General features: G+C 39.2%; 1 protein-coding gene across 1 annotated transcript in view; it reads left to right on the top strand.

Annotated features, from left to right (window-relative positions):
* The window catches only part of PDE3A (phosphodiesterase 3A), an 89,999-nt gene extending 72,434 nt beyond the window's left edge, over nt 1–17,565 (top strand). The window contains exons 13-15 of the mRNA XM_017823985.1: nt 446–601; nt 4,077–4,317; nt 7,861–17,565. Of these exons, the coding sequence (XP_017679474.1) occupies nt 446–601; nt 4,077–4,317; nt 7,861–8,108 (645 nt within the window). The 3' untranslated portion in view covers nt 8,109–17,565. The remainder of the gene's footprint in view (nt 1–445; nt 602–4,076; nt 4,318–7,860) is intronic.
* The last annotated feature ends 4,547 nt before the right edge of the window (nt 17,566–22,112 follow it).

Below are 22,112 nucleotides of genomic sequence, written 5' to 3'. Positions count from 1 at the left end.
AGAGCTCCTTTCCGACCCAGCTGATTCTATGATTCTATGAAATAATTTCAGCCATACTACATTAAATAGGGAAATAAGCTTGTTACCTGCGTCTTCACACTGCAGTTGAATCAACATGGCATTTGATGGTAATTTATCTTTGTGCACCAATTAGATATTAACTTCTTGGAAAATGTCATGGAAAGACTGCATTTTTTTGTTGTCCTAGCAAATACTGATTTTCCATTATTAATCTCAATGCTCTTTGTTTTTCACTTTTTTTTTTTTTTATTATTTTTTTAAACATATTGCCCTACAGCTGATTGTTAATTTCAGCCTGGGGCTATGCTTGTGATTTTGTTCAAAAGCTAAATATACTGTGCAATATCCCAGGGCTGAACTTCCTCTGTGGATGCATCCTTTCGCCCAGGATTACTGTCATGGTTTTCTTTTGTCTGTCCACTAGGTGAACGATGATGTTGGAATTGACTGGACCAACGAGAACGACCGCTTGCTGGTTTGCCAGATGTGCATCAAACTGGCCGACATAAACGGGCCTGCAAAATGCAAAGATTTGCATCTGCAGTGGACAGAAGGCATCGTCAATGAGTTTTATGAACAGGTAAATAAATGCGTGTCCGAAGTGGTATCTGTCGGTTGCATGTCTGGTGTTAAACAGCCCTGGAGCATGATAGTGCTGGTGATGAGTAAAAATCATAGAGATAGGGGAGAAGAGGATGGCTAGAGTTACACTAATCCATCCTTTTGCTGGACCAGTAAAAGTCCCTTGTCACTGAAGCTTCTGGCGTGTCCTCAAAGACCTCTGATGATGATATTTGTACAAGGCTTAACTGTTTTAGTCTATCCATACAGTGATCATGGTGAACAAGTGTTCCATTCCTCTTTTTTTTTTTTGTTTTTGATCATCATGTCTCCCTTTCGGTGTTCTTTCATGCAAACTGTCTTTTCATTCTTCCAAGTCCTTTCAGGATATCAGCCAGTTCTCATGGCTCTCTTCTGCAGTCACTCCAGGTGTCTCACACTTTTATTGACACGTGGTCTCCAAAAGTGGACACAACATCCTTGTTGAGATGATCTAAACAGAGCAGAGGAATTATTTTAGCTTCCCCATGGGCCACATCTCTGTTCACACACACACACAAAACCTTTATGGTGCTGAGCACAACTGTAACACTGACTTTCAGTTAATCACAAACTCCCTACACATTGATCCTGACTCATTTGTTATTTTTTAAGACAACACTTCCAGCTTTCAGAAGGTTTGTCAGTACAACTGCACTAATTATGCAAGGCTCTGCTGATGGTAGCACAAGGAAGGAGGACAGCCACAGATTGATTTACAAAGACCTGGGAGTACAGCCAGGCACTGGTCCTCTCTTTCTAGGTGTAAGGGAGCCCTTAATTGAACCTTTTCTCATTATAACCTATTTAGCCCTGCTGAGTGCAAGGGTCAGGGCTGTTCCCACACTATTCCTCTGTTTCCTGAGTGGGAACATATTTTGAATGGGCTAGTTAGATTAAACTCCACATCCTGTCTTTTCCAGATGAAGCAAACAGGCGAAATCACTGAACCAGACATCCCACAGACTTCTTGGGGAGGCTGTGCAGTAACTTGTAGTCACAGACTAATCCCTTTTAAAACCTTTTCAGCTTCCTTTAAATTTCCTGCACTTACAGTTTGGAAAAAAAACAAACAGGATTTACTACTGTCTTCTGGAGTATGTAAAGAAGCGGGGAAAGGGACAAAATTCAGACATTGACCTGAAGCTCCTTCATTTATTGGAGATCTCCTGAGAAAAACAAACAAACAAACAAAACAAAACAAAAACAAACAAAACAACAACAAGTGAACCTTACATGTATTACAAATATAGTTGGTCCCATTTTTCTTTTCATTTTTTTCTGAAAGGCAGGGAGTGTGTCCCAAAACAACATTCATCTCCCAAATTTTCTTTTAGGAAATTCTTTTCTTCTTCATTACAACTGTCCAAATGAATCGTGCTTCACATTTCTGGTGATGATCACACCTTATGTGGGTGACTGCTGCATGCAGACAAAACCTGTTAGTCAGATAGAATGATATGACTTTCCTTTGATCCAACATAAATAGTGTCAGAGGGAAGTAACTGCTCCAAGTCTTGGATAGTGAATTAAGCTTAGGAGGATACATGTGTGGGAAGATACCACATTATCTGTTCCACAATAGGAATCTGGATTATTTTCCATCATTCAGAAATGGGACTCAGAACATTTTCTTTTTTGGACTTACTTTTGGCATTAAGAAGACTAAGTTAGATTCTCAGCTCATTTAACCTAGGTTAAAATCTGGTTTTCTGTCCTGTGATATGCTACGAGAGGTGTATCAAACCATGTTCACCATGCTTTTGATCATCAGATTTTTTTCCGAGAAGGGAAAAGTCTTCATATTCTCATTTCTAAAAGGGAGAACATTATGGAAGGTTTGAATTTCCCTGGAATTATTATCAAAAAGCATACATATGTAAATTCAACCTATGCTGTGAAAATCATAAAATATGTTTCTTTTAATAAACTCCAGTTCGTTTGAAGAATTTCACTCCCATATAAATAAAACTCTATTAAAAATGTGTCTTATGGAAATATCCGAAACCCAGTGTCATATTGTTCCTTCTCTTCCCTTCACATGCTCAACATACTTGTTTGAAGACAGGTTAGACATATTAAATAGAAAGAAAAAACACAGTGCAAGACTTTTCACATAATAAATAATGTTTTAGCAGAATATGAAAAAAGAACTTGTAAACATTTCAACAGTCAGCATTCTTCCCACTACTGACAGCTCAAAAACAGGAAATCTCACATTATGTTGCTGTAAAGAAGAGCAAGCTGCCACCTCTTCTTAATTGGTTTGCTATTTCAAGAATGGATGGCATGTTTCAGTGTTTTGTCGACAATAGTATTTTGTGTCTAATGATTGAACATAACATTTAGGGGTGGGTTATTAAAAAAGCAACAAACAAAACACAAGGAAGTGAGCCATTTGTTGTATGCTCCAAAGTCTAGCTCTCATTCTTAGGCCTTCACCAAATACAGATACAGACACAGTTTTGACTAGATACAAAGTCCATGACTTTTGGGAAATTTACTTTACAAGGAAATAAATATAGGCAATCTGTAAAGTGATGGAAACTGAAAACGTATCTCCAAATTCTAAACTATATTCTCAAATGTAGAACTCTGTATTGTATTAAAGCATGAATTTATATATCAAGCTTGATTAGGTAAATTAGATTTTTTTCTTGGGGAGATGACATCTGGTCTTGTCATGTCTACTCAGCTGACAACTCAGTGATGTCACCAGAAGCTTTGCTGTGAGTATGTCAGATTTGGTTCTGCAATAAAGTTTTACTTTATTTTACATCATGAGAGGAGAAAGAAAAAAGTCTTCCTCTACCTTCCCTCTACCCTCTCTCTCCAAGAAAAACTAACAAAAAGCTTCGTGGGAAAGGTTTACTGCTTTTGAGCTACCTTTGCTTTCGTAGGGATCATTTTAATAGTCCCAGGAAACCAATACTTATGACCCAAAACCCAAATCTCCATGCTATGTATAGTAAGGAAAAGATTAGTAAGAAAACTAGTTCAGTGAGATAGCCTTTGTTTGTAGAAGTTCAGTCTCATTCTGTGTAAACAGGTGGCTGACTACAAGGTTACTGGGAACTAAGAATCACAAAATCAGAAGGGATGTTTTTTTAAATAATGTGAAGAAACAAATAAAATAAAAACTTCCAAACTTTCACACTTGCAATGTAAAGTACAGGACAAGGGCAATGGGCAACATTCTACCCAGCCATCAATTCATCCTTGATCAAAAACATCCTTGATCAATTTGCACTGTCACAAAAAAAGAGCTGTAACTTTGATTAACCATTTGACATGATGGCACTGTGGCAATGTCATGCTGGCGTGCTATGGAAGTGGCACTGGAGTTCAATTGTTTTTCTTTCATCATTTTTAATTGGTTGGATGTGCTTTACCTTTTTGTGACAGAGTTTTGTTTCATTTACTTCAGAGAAGTTACTGCTATTTTCCATCTCCAGGGTGATGAAGAGGCCAGCCTGGGCTTGCCAATCAGTCCTTTCATGGACCGCTCTGCCCCTCAGCTGGCACACCTCCAGGAATCTTTCATCACTCACATTGTGGGACCACTATGTAACTCCTATGACTCAGCGGGGCTGATGCCAGGAAAGTGGATAGAAGATAGTGATGAATCAGGAGACACTGATGAGCAAGAAGAGGAAGAAACAGCAGAAATGGAAACTTGTGAAAATGCCGAATCCAGTAAGTTGTTCACGCTTATATTTTTCGACAGAACGAGTTCCATATTGTGACCAGCAAACTGAGCAGAGACTGTGAGCTGGTCAGGTTCAACCCAGGCCTCTCCACAGTGCCAGTGAGTCTGTGCTGTCCTTGGAGACGCTGGCATGTAGCCAGTTATGTTGGTAATGGAGATGCTCCGTGGTTTCAGGAACTGTGCAGTTCATATCTACTACTCATTTTTACCTTCAGTTGAGGTTTCTGGTGGTGGCTCACCCATCTCTGCATGAGGGCTTTCTAGACTCTTTCAGGGCTGGTGTTAGTAGACTGCAGCAATTTCAGTTGAATAAAGGACGATTTGGAGAAGATTTTTCAAAGCAAACACTCATCATTTCCATGAATTACTATGAAATGAGGGTCTGAGGTGCTGGTGCAGTAAAAGAGTTTTTAACAGGGGAAGTATTTTAATGCAGACCTGTCCAAGGTAATATGTGGAGAAGAGTGACAAGAGAATTGGCTCTGAGCGTGGCTGTGTTGTGTACTGGGAGCTGTGTCACTTGGCCCTTCTGGCTAATCAGTAACTAAAGCTGATAGTTTCCTGCCTCTCCTCCAGAAGAGTACTTGACAGTGCCAGTACTTGTCATACTGGGAGGAAAGCTTTTTACTTTGAAAGGAGATTCCAGGCACTCATGGGAAGTGATCTTTAAGAGAAAAGACTGTTACTATAGACCTATTTCTTTTATCAGTTTAATGCTGCATGCTTTACCTTTTTATTTCTTTCACGTTCTTTCTCCCTCTGAATTTTCTACTACGGTTCTTTTATCTCCTTCCTCTGGGTCATCTTCCTCTCTCTCCCCTTCTAGGAAGCACCAGCCTTAAGTGTGCTGGTGAAATATCGATAAAGAGCTTTTTCTTTTAACAGCCTCACTTTTTCTGTTCTTTCCCACACATTTTCATGCCCTCCATTACCTGAGTATCATCCCTGTTTTCCGCTGAGGAAACTGAGAAGCAGAAAGAGTTGATGATTGCAATAAGTCACATGAGCGACTAAAGCCTATGTCTCCTGATGTACAGAATTAACCTTTTATCTCTAGTAAAATCCAGAGGTATATGGTTTGTATTTAAGAAATCGTTGCTGTTGTTCACACACACACACACACACACACACACACTTGCATGTGTGTTAGGTTTAGCAGGTTCTCATGCATTAAAAATGTTGTTGAGAACAGCAAACATTAAATAATATAACACACACGCAGGTTGATTTTAGCATTTTAGGATCCCTCAGTTTTGTAATAGCAGGCAGAGCCACATGTTTGTGGCAGATTGACCTTTATGGAATTGCCTACCAGGAGGAAAGTGTATGTGATAGGTAACCAACACAGACTTCAAAGTCTGAAATGTTTATTGCTGTATTAAAAAGAAAGATGAAGGATGTTCTCATATATCCACTGGACTGTCTCACCTTTAAAATCCCCAGTTTCCTTTCATCTCATATCTCTGTATACTTATCTTCAGTATCACCACTAGCAGAGTCCAGCAATGCTTTTTTGAGGTTAAAAGCACTGATCTTTATTAACTGTTGTCACATTGAAAACAGACCATTTTTAGTTGATTTCTGTTTTCCTTTTTAGTTTTTTTCTGTTTTCTTTTTCACATTCTACTCTGCTCTAGAACTTTACTAGTGTTTACCGTAGCCTGGTGTTTTTAGGCTACGGTTTTCAAAACTTTAAAAATGAAAGTATCAGAAGCTGTGAATTATCCAACAAATTCTTCCTACTTCCTCCTTACCAAATGTGGGCTGCTAATCTTCACAATCATGCCAATGTGTTACAAACTGTTTTCTTCAGGTTCCCTAAATTCTGTGTGACTGTGAGTCTGAATCAGGAATCTATGACATATTTTGTGTCAATATAGGGGGTTTACAGGTTATAAGATATTTATATAATGATCAACAAAATTTTGGATGTTCTAAACCTTCTCAGTGAAACAAAATAAAAGGTTGAAATGTCAGATGCATAGATATGAAGAGTTGTATAGATGTTAGTAAAGATCTTTTTCTTGATGGAAATGCCTTTCAGGCAGATAGAAATATAATTGCAGCAGAAAACACTTCAACTAGGTCCTGATAATTCACTGAAGCAGTTGAGATAAATTTAAGAGTTATAAAACCTCAAGGTAGCTTGAAATAATATTTGTTAGTGCACAGGAGCATGTACTTTCACTGAAGGTCTGATGCAAGTATAAGAATTAAACAGTCTTGGTCTTCAGGTATTCAGACAAATTTTAACACCACAGCAACTGCTCACTGGTGTCTGCAGAGAGCAACAAGATGTGGGGTCACTCAGGAAACCCGGGAGAGAATGTCCTGCTTGAGGCATTGGCAGGGTAGGGGCTTCTTATTAGTGCTAAACCTGAAGGTTTCCTACAGGGAACCAAGGGCTTTCTAATGAAGGATTGAGTTGGATTTGGTCTGTGCTCAGTGAAAAGCTCTTTGTTTCCAGTTCAAAAGCTTCAAGGGCTAAACGTTTTGGATCCTGACACAGACATACTTTAGGCAACCTGCAAATACTAATCCACGCAAATTTATTTGGTACAAAACATTCCTCTACGTCACATTCTTTAAAAAAGAAATCAGCAGTTGTCTTTGGAGGGGTTGTTATTTCAGTTCTGCGTCTGCCAGTGGCACTGTTAATGACCAGGGAAAATTTTCAAGCTTTGTACTGTTAAGGAGTTAACAATCTGTGTTGGACAGACTATATTGACAGAACAAAACACCCTTCAGAGAGAAAAACACTTGTAGTGCAGCTGTGTCAGGAGCCATGAGAGCCACCAGTGACAAAAACACTTTATAGGTTAACAGCAGGGGACTGATGCTTCAAAATAAGACAGTTGAGCTCCCTGATAGTATTTGGCTATTGAATACTTCTTCAGTGGTGAGACTGCTGCCAAAGCAATATTGTGCTAAAGCTTCAAGGTCACCTCCACTGCAATGGTAGAATAGTAGATCTCTGATTTGACAACGGAACATAGGAGTGGGTTCCCTCCTTTGATCACTAATGCTTCATTAGTAACCCTCCACTCATTATCCTTCTACAGCTCAGCTCAGAGGTAAAATGTGGAGAAAACAATTCTTTTTCCCTCAGATAATCAGCAGGGATCCATTGGGTTTGGGGAGGGCACAGAATTTAATAATGTGTGTTATGAAAGAGGCTGATCAGAGTCTTTAAGTACTTGATATTAAATGAGCAGAAACAGCTCAACAACATGCTTTATGCATAATCATTCAAGCACTAGATGCCTCTGTGAGCAGCAAAGTCAGGCACAACATGTAGCCTGGGATAGGATGAAGCTGGGGCTCAAACTGTGCAGGAAACCAGTTTGCTTACCCAGAGGTCTGGAGAGGTGTAGCTTTCTGAATTTTAAGACTGTTTAAATTTGTGGTTTTAAAATTCTGTTGGTCCAGTTCCTATATGTCATAGTACACCCTGTCTACTTCCTACACCTTCAGTCCCTTTTCCTTCTCTCGCAGAAACCAGTACATTAATGTCACATGGTGTTTTACAGGAAAGAAGAAGTTCAAGAGGAGGAAAATCTACTGTCAGATCACTCAACACCTGCTTCAGAACCATAAAATGTGGAAGAAAGTAATTGAGGACGAGGAGAGGTTAGCTGGGTCAGAGAAGCAAGGTGCAGAGCAATCCCCACTGCACCAATCTTCAGAACAAATCCAGGCCATCAGGGAAGAGGAGGAGGAGAAAGGGAAGCCCAAGAAGGATGAAGAAGAGAACACAACTGTAGAACCAAACCAATGACAATATTTACAGCAGTATTTTAAGACAGATTGACTTGTGCACAGACTCTTTCTCAAGCCAGCACAGCATTTAGACACAACACTGTAGAAGTATGGGATAATGCGCCTACAGCTGTTTAATTTGTTTCTCTTTCCTTTTTATGGTGAGGTACATTGTTTAAACTCCTATGCTCAAGGAAGCTTTCACACTGCAACACCGGCTTTTACAGACTTTCTTTAAAGAGATTTGGGGGTGGGTGGAATTATATAAATATATATACATAGCCAGGGTTATTGGCTGCACACTTCAGCAAAATACATTTAGTGATATATTATGGTCACTGTGATATTTACAGAAGAAAGTTATCTAAGGAAATGCTGCTTCTGAAGAACATTTGCAGTTAACAGTAAGGTACCAGTTAAGTAGCTTTTGCTCTTAATGCTGAGGGATAAAAGTTCCAAAGCTTTATATGAATGCTGATATATCCTGCCAACACATATGCGCGTGTGAGGGGGTGTTTGCAAGTGTGAGTGGATGTGTGGAAATATAGCATAGTTTGAGTTCTTATTACACTAGCTGTAGCACGTGTCCCAATACATGACAGCAAACAGAAGGCCCGGATTTTAGAGAATTTGTGCCCACCAGGGAAATGGAGCCCATTTCGAGGAGCTCTGCATTCCCCATAGGCCTCCAAGTCCCAGTTTGCACTCCAGCTGCAGGCAGCAGCCTTTCAGCAGAGACCACACTGGCCCAGGCTGCCAGCCTGCCCTGTCTGGCTGTGCGGGCTCCTCCTCCTCCTCTTCCTCAGCACTTCCCGCACTGCTGGCGAAAGGGATGTGCCAGGAAGGTGTATTTTCCAAGGGGAGTCGAGAGGGGCTGTGTGACACACTGCTCTGTTCCCCTGGAGAGGACCTGGCCCTCTGTGTGAATGGCTGTGTGGGGCAGCGTGTTTGGGCAGGAGGGAACAGAGAGCAAACGTGTCCTCGGAAGCGAGAGGCACACTGTCAGTTCCTACCGCAACCTAAACACCTCCGTGCATCAATGACCAAATATATCATTTAAGAACAAAGCTAAACTGCATCTTGGGAGAGCAAAAGAAGGGGAGTGGGGAGGCCATTGTCTCCTCAGAGCAATGCAGGCAATGCATTAGGAGCAGCGGGGGGACAGATGCCAGTCCTGCATCCACTGGACACTCATGTGTCTCAGCAACCACTCACATGACCTTCAGAGAACTCGGTTTTTCAGTGTGAGGTGCTGGATGGGAGCAGTTTGTTGCTGGCATTCTGCTTAGAAGCAGCATGTTTGGTCCTACCGATATACATTTTTTTCCTTTTTTCATTTTTTTTTTTTTTTAAGAGAAAGAAAAAGATCAGGCCTGTAAGAAGAGCAGATCTTTTTTTTTGTTTATTTGTTTGTTCTGTTCATTTGTTTTCTCTGTTGTTTATGCTGTGAGCCAAATGTCTATTTAAAAAGTTGGATATTCACTTTCAATATTTTATTTCACGATATTATATTTGTCAATGATTAGCTATCTAGATGTAAATATGGAAAAATTTTTATGGGTTCCTGTAGATAATGATATCTTTAAGAAAAAAAAAAAAAGAAAAAGAAAAAAAGGGAAAAGTTGTTTTGTAAAGATAATTTTTTAAAAAATAAATACAAAAACATTTTTATACAGTGTAGCCATTTCAAAACCCCACAAAGTCTTGACTAATTTGTATAGACCCTTATGGGAAGCCAGTGGTCTATGGAATCAAGGCTTCAAAATATTAATGCTCTTGGGGACTGGCCGCACCAACCAGTACCACACAATTTAGAGACTTGTTCCCACAGAAAGAATTATATACATAAAGCTCAGTATCTCTCAAAAATTATTTGACTATATATACTTTTTATACTATGATCCTGCAGCCCTTTACTAAGAAGAGGATTGCTTGTGAAAGGCAGAGTTCGTAGAAGTCTTTTCTGTATTAAATTTCTGACATTACACTCATCACTTTTTGCCATTGTTACACATTCACCAAATTTCATGATCCTATTGATACCTCCCCAAAAACGTTGGAAAACATTCTCTATCAAAGCCAATCAACATGTGTGTTATTACTTCAGGGGTTCTTTTAGCTTTGCATTTCTGTCAGAGTGAACTTTCGCTCAAAACAGGATTTGGGGTTTTTACTGGTTGCATTTGCCTGGTATCATCCCATTCTGGATTTCTACTCTTAGGAGTAGAAAGTTTGCCTTTCAGGAGAGTGACTAGAGCACAGTTCTGGATGCTCTTATTGGCAGAACCATTTAGTAAGTGCTTTCCAATGAAATCAGAAAAGCAAATCGCACTGTTATTTTAAAGGCAAAGGACATAGCAGAATTCACTCAAAAGAAAAAATGATATCTCCAAGACCTCAGCCAGTCTCCAACAATTCCAGCTTGCACTGTTTTCACACTTCTTTAGTCACTTTGATTGATCATTTTGTTTGGGTTTTTCTTGTACAAGTGATATGCATACCTTATAGTATGGGAAGGATTTATTATTCCTCATTCTGTCCTTTAAAAATTAAACTTACAGAGATGCTTTAAAATGTCACATCTCCAAGCACTTTTTTCTTGCTTTTCAGTACATAATCACTGCAACTGGATCTTAATACTGGGTTTTATATTGCCTTTTCTAGAAGATGAAAAAATTATATTGCAGCAGGTGTTAGTGGGTGCCCAGCTGGTAAAATTACAAAGAAGTGTTCAAGAATGAGGCGAAATCCTGTAAGTGGAGTTCCACATATTCCTCTGAGCTGGCATATACAGGGTTGAACTAAGAAAAAATATCCTAAAAATGGCTGAAATGGAATCATTATATTTTTCTAGTCATCATTTTTGGTTGCTATTAAGTAAAATTAGTGTCAGCTTCTAATTTAAGCTTTCTTTCTAGATTGCTAATGCAGCTGTCAGAAATTGATACTCCTTTGCTACCCAAGCCTGTTTGTGGCTACAGTCTGATTAACTCGGGTCTTTAGAGTGAAAAAAATTGCTGACAGGCTTAAAATGAGAATGATCATTGATTTTATCCAAAATGGAAGGAATACCAGTGTATTAGTGAAGTAGCTGCAATTGTTTAACTTGGTAAGAGGTGACCTTTTTCTGCACTCCAAATAGTTACTAATTAAATCTAATATCTGCTGGTGTCCATTCCTTATGAATCTGATTTTCAGTCTTTGAAGTGCATGTCTGGCAGGCAATGATTAGGAAATTTCCAGGTTGGCTTACATGTAACACAAAAGAAAATAACAGAGATATTTTATGTCAAGAATGTGAAAAACAATTTTATTTTTTCTTTTTGCTTTGGGGTTAGTAGATAATACAGCAGGTAATTTTTAGGGGGGTTTATAATATTTTCTAGTCCAAAGGAGGCAAAACTTTTGACCTGCAGTTACAGAAACCTTTTGGAGGCTAGATCTTGATAGTTTTCCACTTAGTGTAGTCCTTTGGTGGTGTGAACCCCAAACCACAGCCTGTGCAATAGTTTAGGGGGAAAAAAAAAAAAGAAAGAAAACTAATTGTATCCAATCAGCAAAATGCTTTAGGATATAGATGGGATGTTTACAATGTTGATATGGGTTTATGGTATATACTGTATGTAAAACAGTGTGTTAGATACTAGAGAAAGCAACCCCCATTTAAACAGTATTTTGCAGTAACAAAAGAAAAAAATTGACGTATTTTAGTTTTCAGTTCTTTAAAAAGAGGAGGAGAAAGATTAGATTGGTTTTTTCCTCTTGGATATTTTGTTCTCTCCACTGTTATGTCACTTGGTGACTGATCCTGTTTTCTTCTAGTCTAGGAGAAGTTTGCTGTTCCCTGGAATTGGAGGGGTTTTGCAGTGATTGCAGCTCCCAATGCGGTGACAAAGGCACTCTGCCCCTCACGTAGCAATCATGTAGAAACAGTTTTGTCCCTATATTGAGAGATTCCTGGATAGCCATATGCTGTTTACTATGGAATGTAACATCTCTCATTACACTTGTGTTGCCAATGGAAAACATGCAAATAGACTGTGAAAGGCCCAAACTATTTAATTACCTTTTCTTTTAGGAGGAGTCTGAGACTTTAGCTTTCAAGAACCCAAAAATACTGTCTCTAGAAAAATGTTCAAAGGACCACAGTTTACTATTTATGCTCTAATTCTAGAATCTGGTGTTTCTGGATTTTTTTTTAGCTGATGTACAGAGTACGTTGACGCTCACCTCTGAAAATCATCACCTTCTCCAGTAGAAAGATGATGTTTGATGTGATGTTGCGAGCCATGCATTAGAAATTAGTTGCAAGAAATAGGGAAAAGGTATTTTACTGTTCTTTTGGCAGTATTTTGGATTGCCTTCCTCTGTGACTGAAATTCTTTACAGAAGGCTGGGGAACTCCTGTCACACTGTGCAGGGTGCTGGCTCCAACAGCAAATGATGGTCCCATTCTGGCAGTAAATGGTTCCCAGGGCAGGTGTAATTTGAGAATGCATTTATTATCAATGTAAGGATAGTTGTTAATCATTTTTTACCCTGACATCATGTGTGAACTTCTCTCTGCATCATCATCAATCTAAAATCCAAGACTGCGACTGCTCAATACCTTTTGAGTGGATGCAAGACATGAAGGTCTTTTACCTTTAGTGTACTACTGTTAGTTCTTAAGATCTTGATGGTCTGATTTTGGAAAGGAAGTTAAGTCTGAAAAGGTTCAAATATATGCTTCTAAAAGTAAGAGTTAGAATCTAGGCAAATTCAGTTCCCAGCCCCCTTTCTATGCGTTTCATGCTGGACATGAACTTCATTTGTTTTCTTTAGAAAGTTGTAAATTCCTGTATGCTTTTTAGATATAATTTTTTGTTTCTGAAATTCTGGTGCCATCTTTCTTTAGAAATTCCCTGGAAAGTAGAATGCAGTGTGGAGAAGGAAAGGCTTTTGTCAAATTGAGCATCAGTCAGTGCTAGGGCCCATGACACCTGCCCAGACCGTACCATAGTCTGGGTGTGTTCACACCCTGTGCTGTGCCTGTGTTGCTTTTGAAAATTTTGCCATAAGTACAATGCAGCAAAAGGTTTGTGGTTGGTCCCAGTTGTGAATGAAGTACTTGTGCTAAGTCTTTATCCTGCTTGGTCTGTGTGGTGTGACACTGTGAGGGTTAGGGCTTTGCTGTTGATGAAGATGGTTGCAAGTTTTAGTCCACTCTCACCGACTTTCAATGGCCAGATGTGCCAGTCAGTGTGAGTCTGGGCAGCCCAGCAAACCTGGGTCCACCTGAGACTGTGATCTAGAGAAAACACAAGGTGCTTGACTAACAAATACCCCGGACAGATGCACCAGATGATTCAAGTGAGGGAGAGATAATGCAGATGCACTATGGTTCATTCTAAGGTTGATCCATCTAATAGTGTCCAGTGGATTGGGAGGACAACAGTGACAGTCTGTGGTTTTTTTTTTCCTGAAGAAGAGGGGTTTGACTGTTGGAAAACCTCTAATTCATAAAAGCAACATACAATATTTGCTATTGCTTTTGCAAGTATTGTTATGATTGAAGTGTTCTGTGTTTAAGGAAGAAAGTTTTCAATTTAACAAGGAGTATAAGAATTTGTTGAGCATCCCATGGCCTCATGGACAAGAGATTAAATTGAGGCAAGTGCCCAGAGCAGAGAACACCCCATCACAGATGGGAGGCAGGCACAAAGGATTGCTTGGTCTTTCCAGTCTCAAGCCTGGGTGTTGGCTTAAGAACTTGAGTATTCCTCAGCTGGCAGCACAGGGCTGGTGTAATTAGTCCTTGAGCTGATGGTGTTGTACACATATAAGAAGGAAGTCAAAGTGCCATTTTGGGGGAATGAGAAAAGGAAATTGTAGTCCAGTATGAAACACAGTTTATGCAGCAAAATTTATTTTCCTTTTCTTTCAAAATCAAATGTAATCCCACTGAAATTATGTAACCATAGAGTTTCTGGGGATCTAATTACTGTTTGATGTTGCAGCATTAGTCAAAATGGTGGCAGCATTAAAGAGAAGATAATTATTCCCATTAACTAGAGTGGGGGAATCTTTTACATTTTTTCATATTTTTAGGAGAATCGACAAATAAGAATGTCCAGGGCTCCTGAAGAAAAATCATGTTAAGTGATTTTGAACAGATGGAGGAATAATTGAAATTAGGTGACAACTCTCTTAGGCAATCATTGAAATAACTAGCAAAAATATTGATTATTGGAATCAAATTTTAAATTAGAGCAAAAAAACACCAGCACTTTTGAGAACAACTTAATATGACCAGTCTTTTTTTGGAGTTCATCACTTTCTTTTGGCAAAACAACATTCCTCTGGAGGTAAATCAAAGCAGGGTTTAGCCCCTGCTGTGGTAGTTATTGAATCCTATTGTTGGAGGGAGCAGTGCTGAGTTATCCACCATTTACGTCCTAATTATGATTTGTTCAGAGGCCATTAGTGGGATTTTCCTGGCAGGCAGGTGTTCTTTTGGTGAAAAATACATCACACCTTCTCAAGTAGGATGCAGATGTTGCCTGTGTGAGCACCTGCCTGAATTCTTAGGACAGTTCTGGAGCCTGGTGGCAGAGGAGTGCTGGTGTATTTCTGGAGAGTCTGTTTTCACAATGACAAAAGGGGTCAAAAGCTTGAGCTAGATAACAAAACTTCTGTGATAAAATTGAAATAAGCATTGTTGATAATTGTTGATAATGACAAGCAGTTTGAAACCTTGCCTGTGTGACTTGTGGGGTATGCAAAAATTCCCCCTGAGTGCTTGCATGTGTAAAACTGCTTCTTCTGGGAGCTGATGAGTTTGGGTAAAGCCAACTGGCCTTGGTTGTGGACTGCCAACCTCAAGGATATGGTAAACCAAGAAGAATTTTTGACTGAAGTTGTTTGATTCTCCCTCATTAAGGAAAACTTTGCTTCATGCTAGGGGAGGAAGAAAAAGCATATTTTTTTCATTTGAGCTTTTCAGATGGCTAGTCTGTGCCAGTTGTTTCTTACTTCCAAAGCCATGCGTGTAGTACATCCAAGGTGTGGAAATGGGGCAACAGATGAGACTTGTTCTGCCATGGATGATATATGGGATCTGTGTGCACCAAGGAGCACCACTGAAATCTGCAGGTATGGAAAGGGATGTATCCCAGCAGCAAATTAGATGGGAAACCCAAATAATTCTGTTTTCTGTGTAGAAGTGTAAGAGCAAGTATGAAGGCCTTTGCCACAGCTGCAGACCACATGTCCTTTTATGATTGAATTCTCTTCTGATTCAAAACCGCAGAAATCAGATCAAATGAGCAAAACACAGAGTGTGCTGCAGGCCTGGTGAGGCAGGTGTGTGTTAGATGGCTTCTCCTTGGGCTTGCAGAGGGAGCTGTGCTTGCACTGTTGGCTTGCAAATGGCCTGGGTTCCCAGATGGAACAGGGCAGCCCGGCACGGGGGGAGGAACTGGGGGGGCAGGTAAAGAACAAATGCTGAATTTCATAAGGTTGTTGTCAAAATAGCTTGAGAAACACCTTAGAGAAATGTAATCCATCTCTATACCCACCTTGCCGTGGTTTGCTCACGGCTACAGCTCTCAGGCTTGGATGCTCTAGTTTTCAACTGGTCTTCCTTTACCACAGCGAACACTTAAAAACAATTAATGTGAATCAGCAATTGCTCTTTGCTTCTGAGTATTTATTTAAAGGAGATTGAGTTTTGGGGGTTTTGGTGGTGGTGTTTTTTTTCTCCCCTGGCACTAGTCGTTTTGCCCCCATGCTTTCCTAAAAAAAGGAATAAAAAGGCTCTGTGATCTGATCAGAGAGAAAACAGTGAGGGGTTTGCCATGTGTGTACATACTGCTTTAGGTAGAAAGCCTGCCGTCTGTTAAAGCTGTCTTTCCTTTTCAAAATTCCTGCCTGATCCTGACACACAATGAAAATCTGTATTTGAATGCAAAATGTTGATTTTTAGATGTTTGTAAACCTCGATACTGCAGATGGTATCCCAAAAGATCAAAGACAACGTTAAGAACTGCTATGTGGTGTTGATAATATTTTTAATATTTCAATCATGTCAGCGTACATTTGGTCATTACTTTTCTAAAGTTAAGTCTTTTTTTCTTGAGTAATCGATATAAGATGTTTGCATGATGGACAGTAATTTAAGTTCACTTTTAAAAAAGCCGTGATTCATACTGTAGGTTATGTTTGTTTAACAGATTAACATTTTCACTGACGGGTGGCAGTTTTTTTTTTCTTTTTAGTGCTTTTGATTAAAGAACATCTTGGACATTTTCCAACAGAAACACATTTTGTAACCTTTGCCTCCAGTTGTGGAAGAAATACCTTCCAAAAGTGATTGTTTTCCAATACAGTTTGGCCATCTGGGTAACAATATGAAGTATGTACATCATGTAGAAGATGTGATAAAAAAAAATTTCAAAATCCCATTTCGGTAAAGTAATCAAGAAATTAACCTAGCAAGATCAAAACCCTTTCTGAATGAAAATTTTGGGTGTGCCAATATAATTGAAGCACTTGACCCCCACCAGACTTTAGGTCCAAATTATACAAAATTTGTAGTTTAAAATTGACAACAGGCCAGCCAAAGTTTTTTTACTGTGGAAAACACTGAGGAGTTTGGTCACCTTACATCCTATCCTGTGAGGTTTGACTCCTGGCCTGGGCACCACACCTCAGACAGAATTGTTTTAATGATGCTTATTCAGACTCAGCTCTAGTAGCAAGTTTCCACAAATCACCCATGTTCTTCAAATTTAATCCCTCCGTGATTTTTTTTTTTTTTTTTCACTTCAAAAGGTGAGGAAAAGGTGGGGGGAGTGTAATTTTATACGGCTCTATTTGAAAAGGGGTTTTGTGTACCTTTATAATTCTTTTGAAGCAATATCTTAAAAAATAACTGCCAGCCAAAGTGGCAATGCAGAAAAGTGCCATCTTGTTTAGGATTTGTACACACCAGTTTTTAACACAGTGTTCTTTTCACTAAGTACTACATACGTTAATTTATATTTATATATTGTCAATATTGTTGTAACCAAGCTTCTCCTTTCTAAACACTTCAGGAACAAGGCCTTGTATTTTTAGGTGATTTTCATAAACAGAATAATTCTTTTCCTTTCACTAGTATCTTGCACTCGATACATGTAGCAATACTTAATATATTCTCTTCACAAGTATTTGTTAAGTGATTTAGTTAATGGCTGATAAATGTTTTGTACAAAATAGATTCTGTACAGGAAAAAATCTTTTAGATAAACATTATTTATTTTTACTGTTTTGTAAGTTAGACACTATAATGAAGCTCCTTTTTGCCAGAATTACTGGAAGTGCCTCTTGGTAAAATGTATTATACAGTAAATATGTATTCAAAATTGTTAGAAATACTTGTCACAAAATGAACAATGTGGATGTTGCAATGTGAAGACAAATGTACAACATAAATATAATTCTGTGGTATCCTGTTGCTGCGTTTCTTTTCCTTTATTGAACAATTTTGCTTTTGATGCCCAGCTTTCTGCTTAAGCACCAGACTGCAAATGACCTGTACCCTCTTCAGATTCTGACTGAAATCCAGTAAAGCTCACATATATTGGATTACCATTTTAGCTGCCAGCCCTGCTTGGTGTTTGTTAGTGACCCAGTTTATTGGTATCTGACTACCTCCAGTATTTACCTGCAGAATTCTGCACTTTAGTTCAGATCACTAATAAATCCCGTGTTAAATGCTTTGCATCTCAGCCAATCTGTGGAAGGCCTTGTTATAAACATCTTTCTTTAATGTTGACCAATATTTCAGAGTCCATTTTCTGTGTACTGTTCAATCCAGTTAATATGGACCATACTGATTGAATGTGGTCTATATTACATGGCAGCATTCAGCCTTAGTAGTGCAGAGTGACTAATGCTTCCAGAGAAAATGAAAATTAACAGTTTCCTGTATTAATCAACAGAAGTTATCTGCTAAAGTGAGACATCAGCGAGTGAAATCAACTTTCTTGCGATTTTGTTGGTAAGTGTGCTGTCGTTCTGCAGTGAAAAATTTTGCTAATCTTTTATGTGGACTGGAATTGACATCTGGCTGCTGTCTTTGCTCACTGTTTATAATTTCAAAAATGTATCTTACATCTGTCAAAAGTTTTCCCCATTTTTAAAGTTTTATTACCTACTTTCACCAAAGCCCTGGAGAGCTTTTCAGCCAACTGATTTGAAACAGCCGCATAAAAATTAGCTTGATCAACCAGTTATTCAAAGCCTCTTTTCCTGTAGCTTAACAGATTTCAGAATCTAGAAGAGCATCAGACACATATCAGGCTGTCAGTTTTGAAGTCCCACCAGTTTATTTGTCCTCTGGCTAAAATTCTGAATAGCAAACATCCAAGGCAATTTGCACCAGAGAGTGATTAGGAAGGTACTGGTTGGGATCTTTGCCAGCATGAAATTAAAAATATATTTATACCTATTCTAAGGGAACTCCTTATAAGTCTGCAGCTGGTCTGTCCCAAACACTTAATAACTCGATAGCATGGAATTAATTGATCCTAAAATTCACAGAGAAACATATGACTGGAGTTGCAAAGAAAAACTTTTCCTTCAATACTCCTCATCACAAAGAGTAGGGGCTACCAAGGTAAAGAATGCTCTTGTCTTTGAAAATCACCAAACTCTGGAGCTCTTCAAACAGCAAGAAGCTCCCATGTGAAGAGATGAGCAATAAAACAGGGAGCAGAAGCAGTCAATCTGCTAATGAGACCACACATGAGCGGGCCTCTCCTGGGATTCTGGTGAAACATAAAGCAGGCCATGACACACAGTCAGTAGCGGCTCAATTAAATGTTGCACTTTCCAGGTGTTCAAATTACTCTCAATTGCTAGGCTAAATCCACTTGCCTAAAAACCACTTAAAATGTTTCCCAGAAAATAGATTTCTCGAAGAACTCTTGGTGCTTTGTTTAGCAATGCTTTCTTTAATGTTTCTTTAATTATCTTACCAAAAACCTATAGAAATCGACATCATCCCTTGTGCCACCATGGACTCCCTGGATATCATCGGTAATTCCCGTAGGGATAGAAGAGCAAATGACAATAACAGTCAGGTGTGTAACTTGCAGGTGCTCCCCTGGCTGATGGGGTCTGTAGCTCCGGGGTTGCTGTCTCACACAGTCTGAGGGAGAATTTTAACCACTCCACACTGGGTTCCTAAAAACCTGGCACAGTGAGATGGAAGCTGTGAAAGCTTTGCTGAAGAGCCTCACTCTCAAGAGGTGATGCTGATGTTGCATAATTCATGAGAAAACATGTGAGTTGAAAGTTTTACTGAATGTTTTGATGGCTTATGCCACAGTCAAGGCAGACTGCTAGTTATAATCACTAAATAATCTGGGGTAGGCTTGGGCATAGTGGTTTGGAAATGTGATACAGATAAAAGGTTGCTGCAACATCTGCTTGTCTGCAGCCAGGAAATACAAAGCAGAGGGTTCCTGTTTGATCTGCACAATGGCTTGGTTTACAGTGACTTTTGCTAGTGGTAAATTACTTCCTTTCACAATCCTTTGCACATGGTGATTGTTTATTACTGTGCTTGCCAAAGGCATCATATCCTACAAATTCAACACCTTCTGTGTAATCAACTCTTCTGTTCAATTTTTTGCACCTTCCCACATTTCTAGCGAAAATCTTTGTGTTTAAACCTAGCTCAAAGAATTTGTCTTCATTAAGAAAAGTGCTATGTGATTTTTTTAAGATTAATGGTATTAATTTCTAGTGGCTGGACAAGTTCCAGTTTCAGTTATTACATTACTATGATTCTATTGGACTGGATTTGGACCAAGGGTTGGACTCGATGATCTCGGAGGTCTTTTCCAACCCAATCGATTCTATGATTCTATGATTCTATGATTCTCCTATGTAGAAGTTCTCCCCAGAGCTCTGGTGGGTACAAACACTTCCTGCTCCCAAGGGACATGTCACGTCACCAGATCTCTCATTTGTCCTTTTTGTTATCCCTCATCAGAGACAGGTTTCACAGAGCCCATTGGGATCTTTGCAAAGTGTGGTGCTGTATAAAAATACCTGCTACTTCTCTTCTTCTGAAAATGATTGGTAAAACATGGGAGGGGTTTTGGGGGTTTTTTTTAACTAATCATTCAGGAAGGAAAACCTCTGAGCCATTATTTTCTGCAAGTGCTTTCAAGGTAATGTACAGCCATTGGCCACACTTCTATATGTTCCCTCAAGCATCCAGAATAGAGAGCATACATAGAAAAGGTGATCTGTGGTTGAGGTGCAGAAAACACATTTAGTGCAACTGCTATTTTTTTTTTTAATTCTTCTTCCTTATATCTCATTCAAGGGGCTGAAAATATGAACGTCAGGAATAATTTGATGAGCACCTCACGGTAATGAGACTTCTCAGAAGGACCTCTTCATATCCTAATAACAAGTTAGATGGTCCAAAATATAACTCTTCTATTGCTTTTGCTGTCCTTTGGTAAGAAATTCTCATGGCAATCCCCAAGAGCTTTTAGCAGCTGAAGTGTGTTATTTGTCTCTGGTTCTCTGATGTGGAATGAGTATGCAAGGTTTGTTCTGGCAGTGGGTTTCCTACTCCTGAATGTTCTTACCAAGTATTTTCTTAGGACTGGAAGCAAAAAGAAGAGGAAAATTAATGTCAAGGAATAATCCACAGTAATAGACTAGCATAGCTAAAGCAATTAAAATTATATAGGCAGTGAAACTGGATTGCCCAATTAGTTAACTGCAAATGTCTTCACTGTTTCTACCTGTCATTGACTCCAAGCTATGCATTTACCTAGGAATCACAGCTAGCAGAAACTACTTTTTTCATAAATTTTAAAAGCTAAATTGCACTAAAATTTAAGTACTTGGAGATGTTTCTTTGAAAGAAACAGCTGCTTCCAAGCTGTCGTGCTTTCTAAGTTGCCTTTATTCTGGCAGCTGTGTTTCCAGACTCAACAATGGCATGATGCCTTGAGCTTCCTGCTCTCTGGACAAGGATGCAAGAGATCTGGATCCGAGGAGACCTTTGCAGCAGCACTCTGGACCACAAGCAGTTGCTGCCACGACTAACTCTCCTCTGTGGGTCCATCCAGGGCAGCTCAGGGTTGGACTATTTAAGTGCTAGCATAAATAAAACAGTAAAGGAGCATTTGGCCAAGTGTCAATCTGAGTAGTTTGAGGACTCATTCTACCAACTATTCATATGTAGCTTTGCTTTGCAGCACAGTATTAAGGCTTGGGAATGGACTAAGACTCGGGAATGTACTAGGACTCTGTTGGACTACAGGAATCACATAAATTTAGGTTTTAAGGTGAAGTGGTATATCCTAATCCTATTTATACATTCTGAGTTTCTTTTTTACCAAGTCAGTATTTTCCTTCTAGCAGATTTTTTGGAATATGTTTTTTAAAAAATGTCTTTTAGAAAGGAAAAAGTGTCACGCTTCTAAACACCGGGTTGGGGTTTGGGGGAGCTTTGGTTTTTTGGGGTTTTTTTGAGACTTTACAAGGTTAACATTTGGTCATGAAATGTGCCTGAAGAAGCAGCAACTGGGTCCAGAGCTATGCATCAGAGATCTGTGGCTGCTGGATGGTTTGTAAGACTAGCCCACAAATCTCCTGTGTTGTTAGTGTATTGGTGGGTTTATGTATCAAGATTACTCTTGTCACAGCTATTCATTCTGGCCAGACTAGGCTTTGTAAACATAATTAATTTAACCTGTGCTTTAGAAATGAAGGTGGTCTGGCTACTAATTTCCTGTAACTAATACAAAGTAGGAATGCAAAGAAAATGGACCGCAAGAAACAAGCTTTAGTCTTACTCTTTGTCCTGTAGCTGCTTTAATGGCTTTGTTTCAATTATAGAATAAGTATATATAAGTAAGCAATTTCTTTTAGGACTATGGGAAAGCAAAACCTTTCTTGTCTGTTTGATTGTCTAGCAGGCTTCCAGTGGGTTTTGTGTCATTGTGCTTGGGAAGTGCTCTGCTGC

The sequence above is a fragment of the Lepidothrix coronata genome, unplaced genomic scaffold (genome assembly GCF_001604755.1).
Source record: "Lepidothrix coronata isolate B3197 unplaced genomic scaffold, Lepidothrix_coronata-1.0 Scaffold107, whole genome shotgun sequence".
Classification (NCBI taxonomy): Eukaryota; Metazoa; Chordata; class Aves; order Passeriformes; family Pipridae; genus Lepidothrix; species Lepidothrix coronata.
The sequence above is the reverse complement of the archived record's forward strand: the minus strand, read 5'-3'. Positions and strand labels throughout refer to the sequence as shown.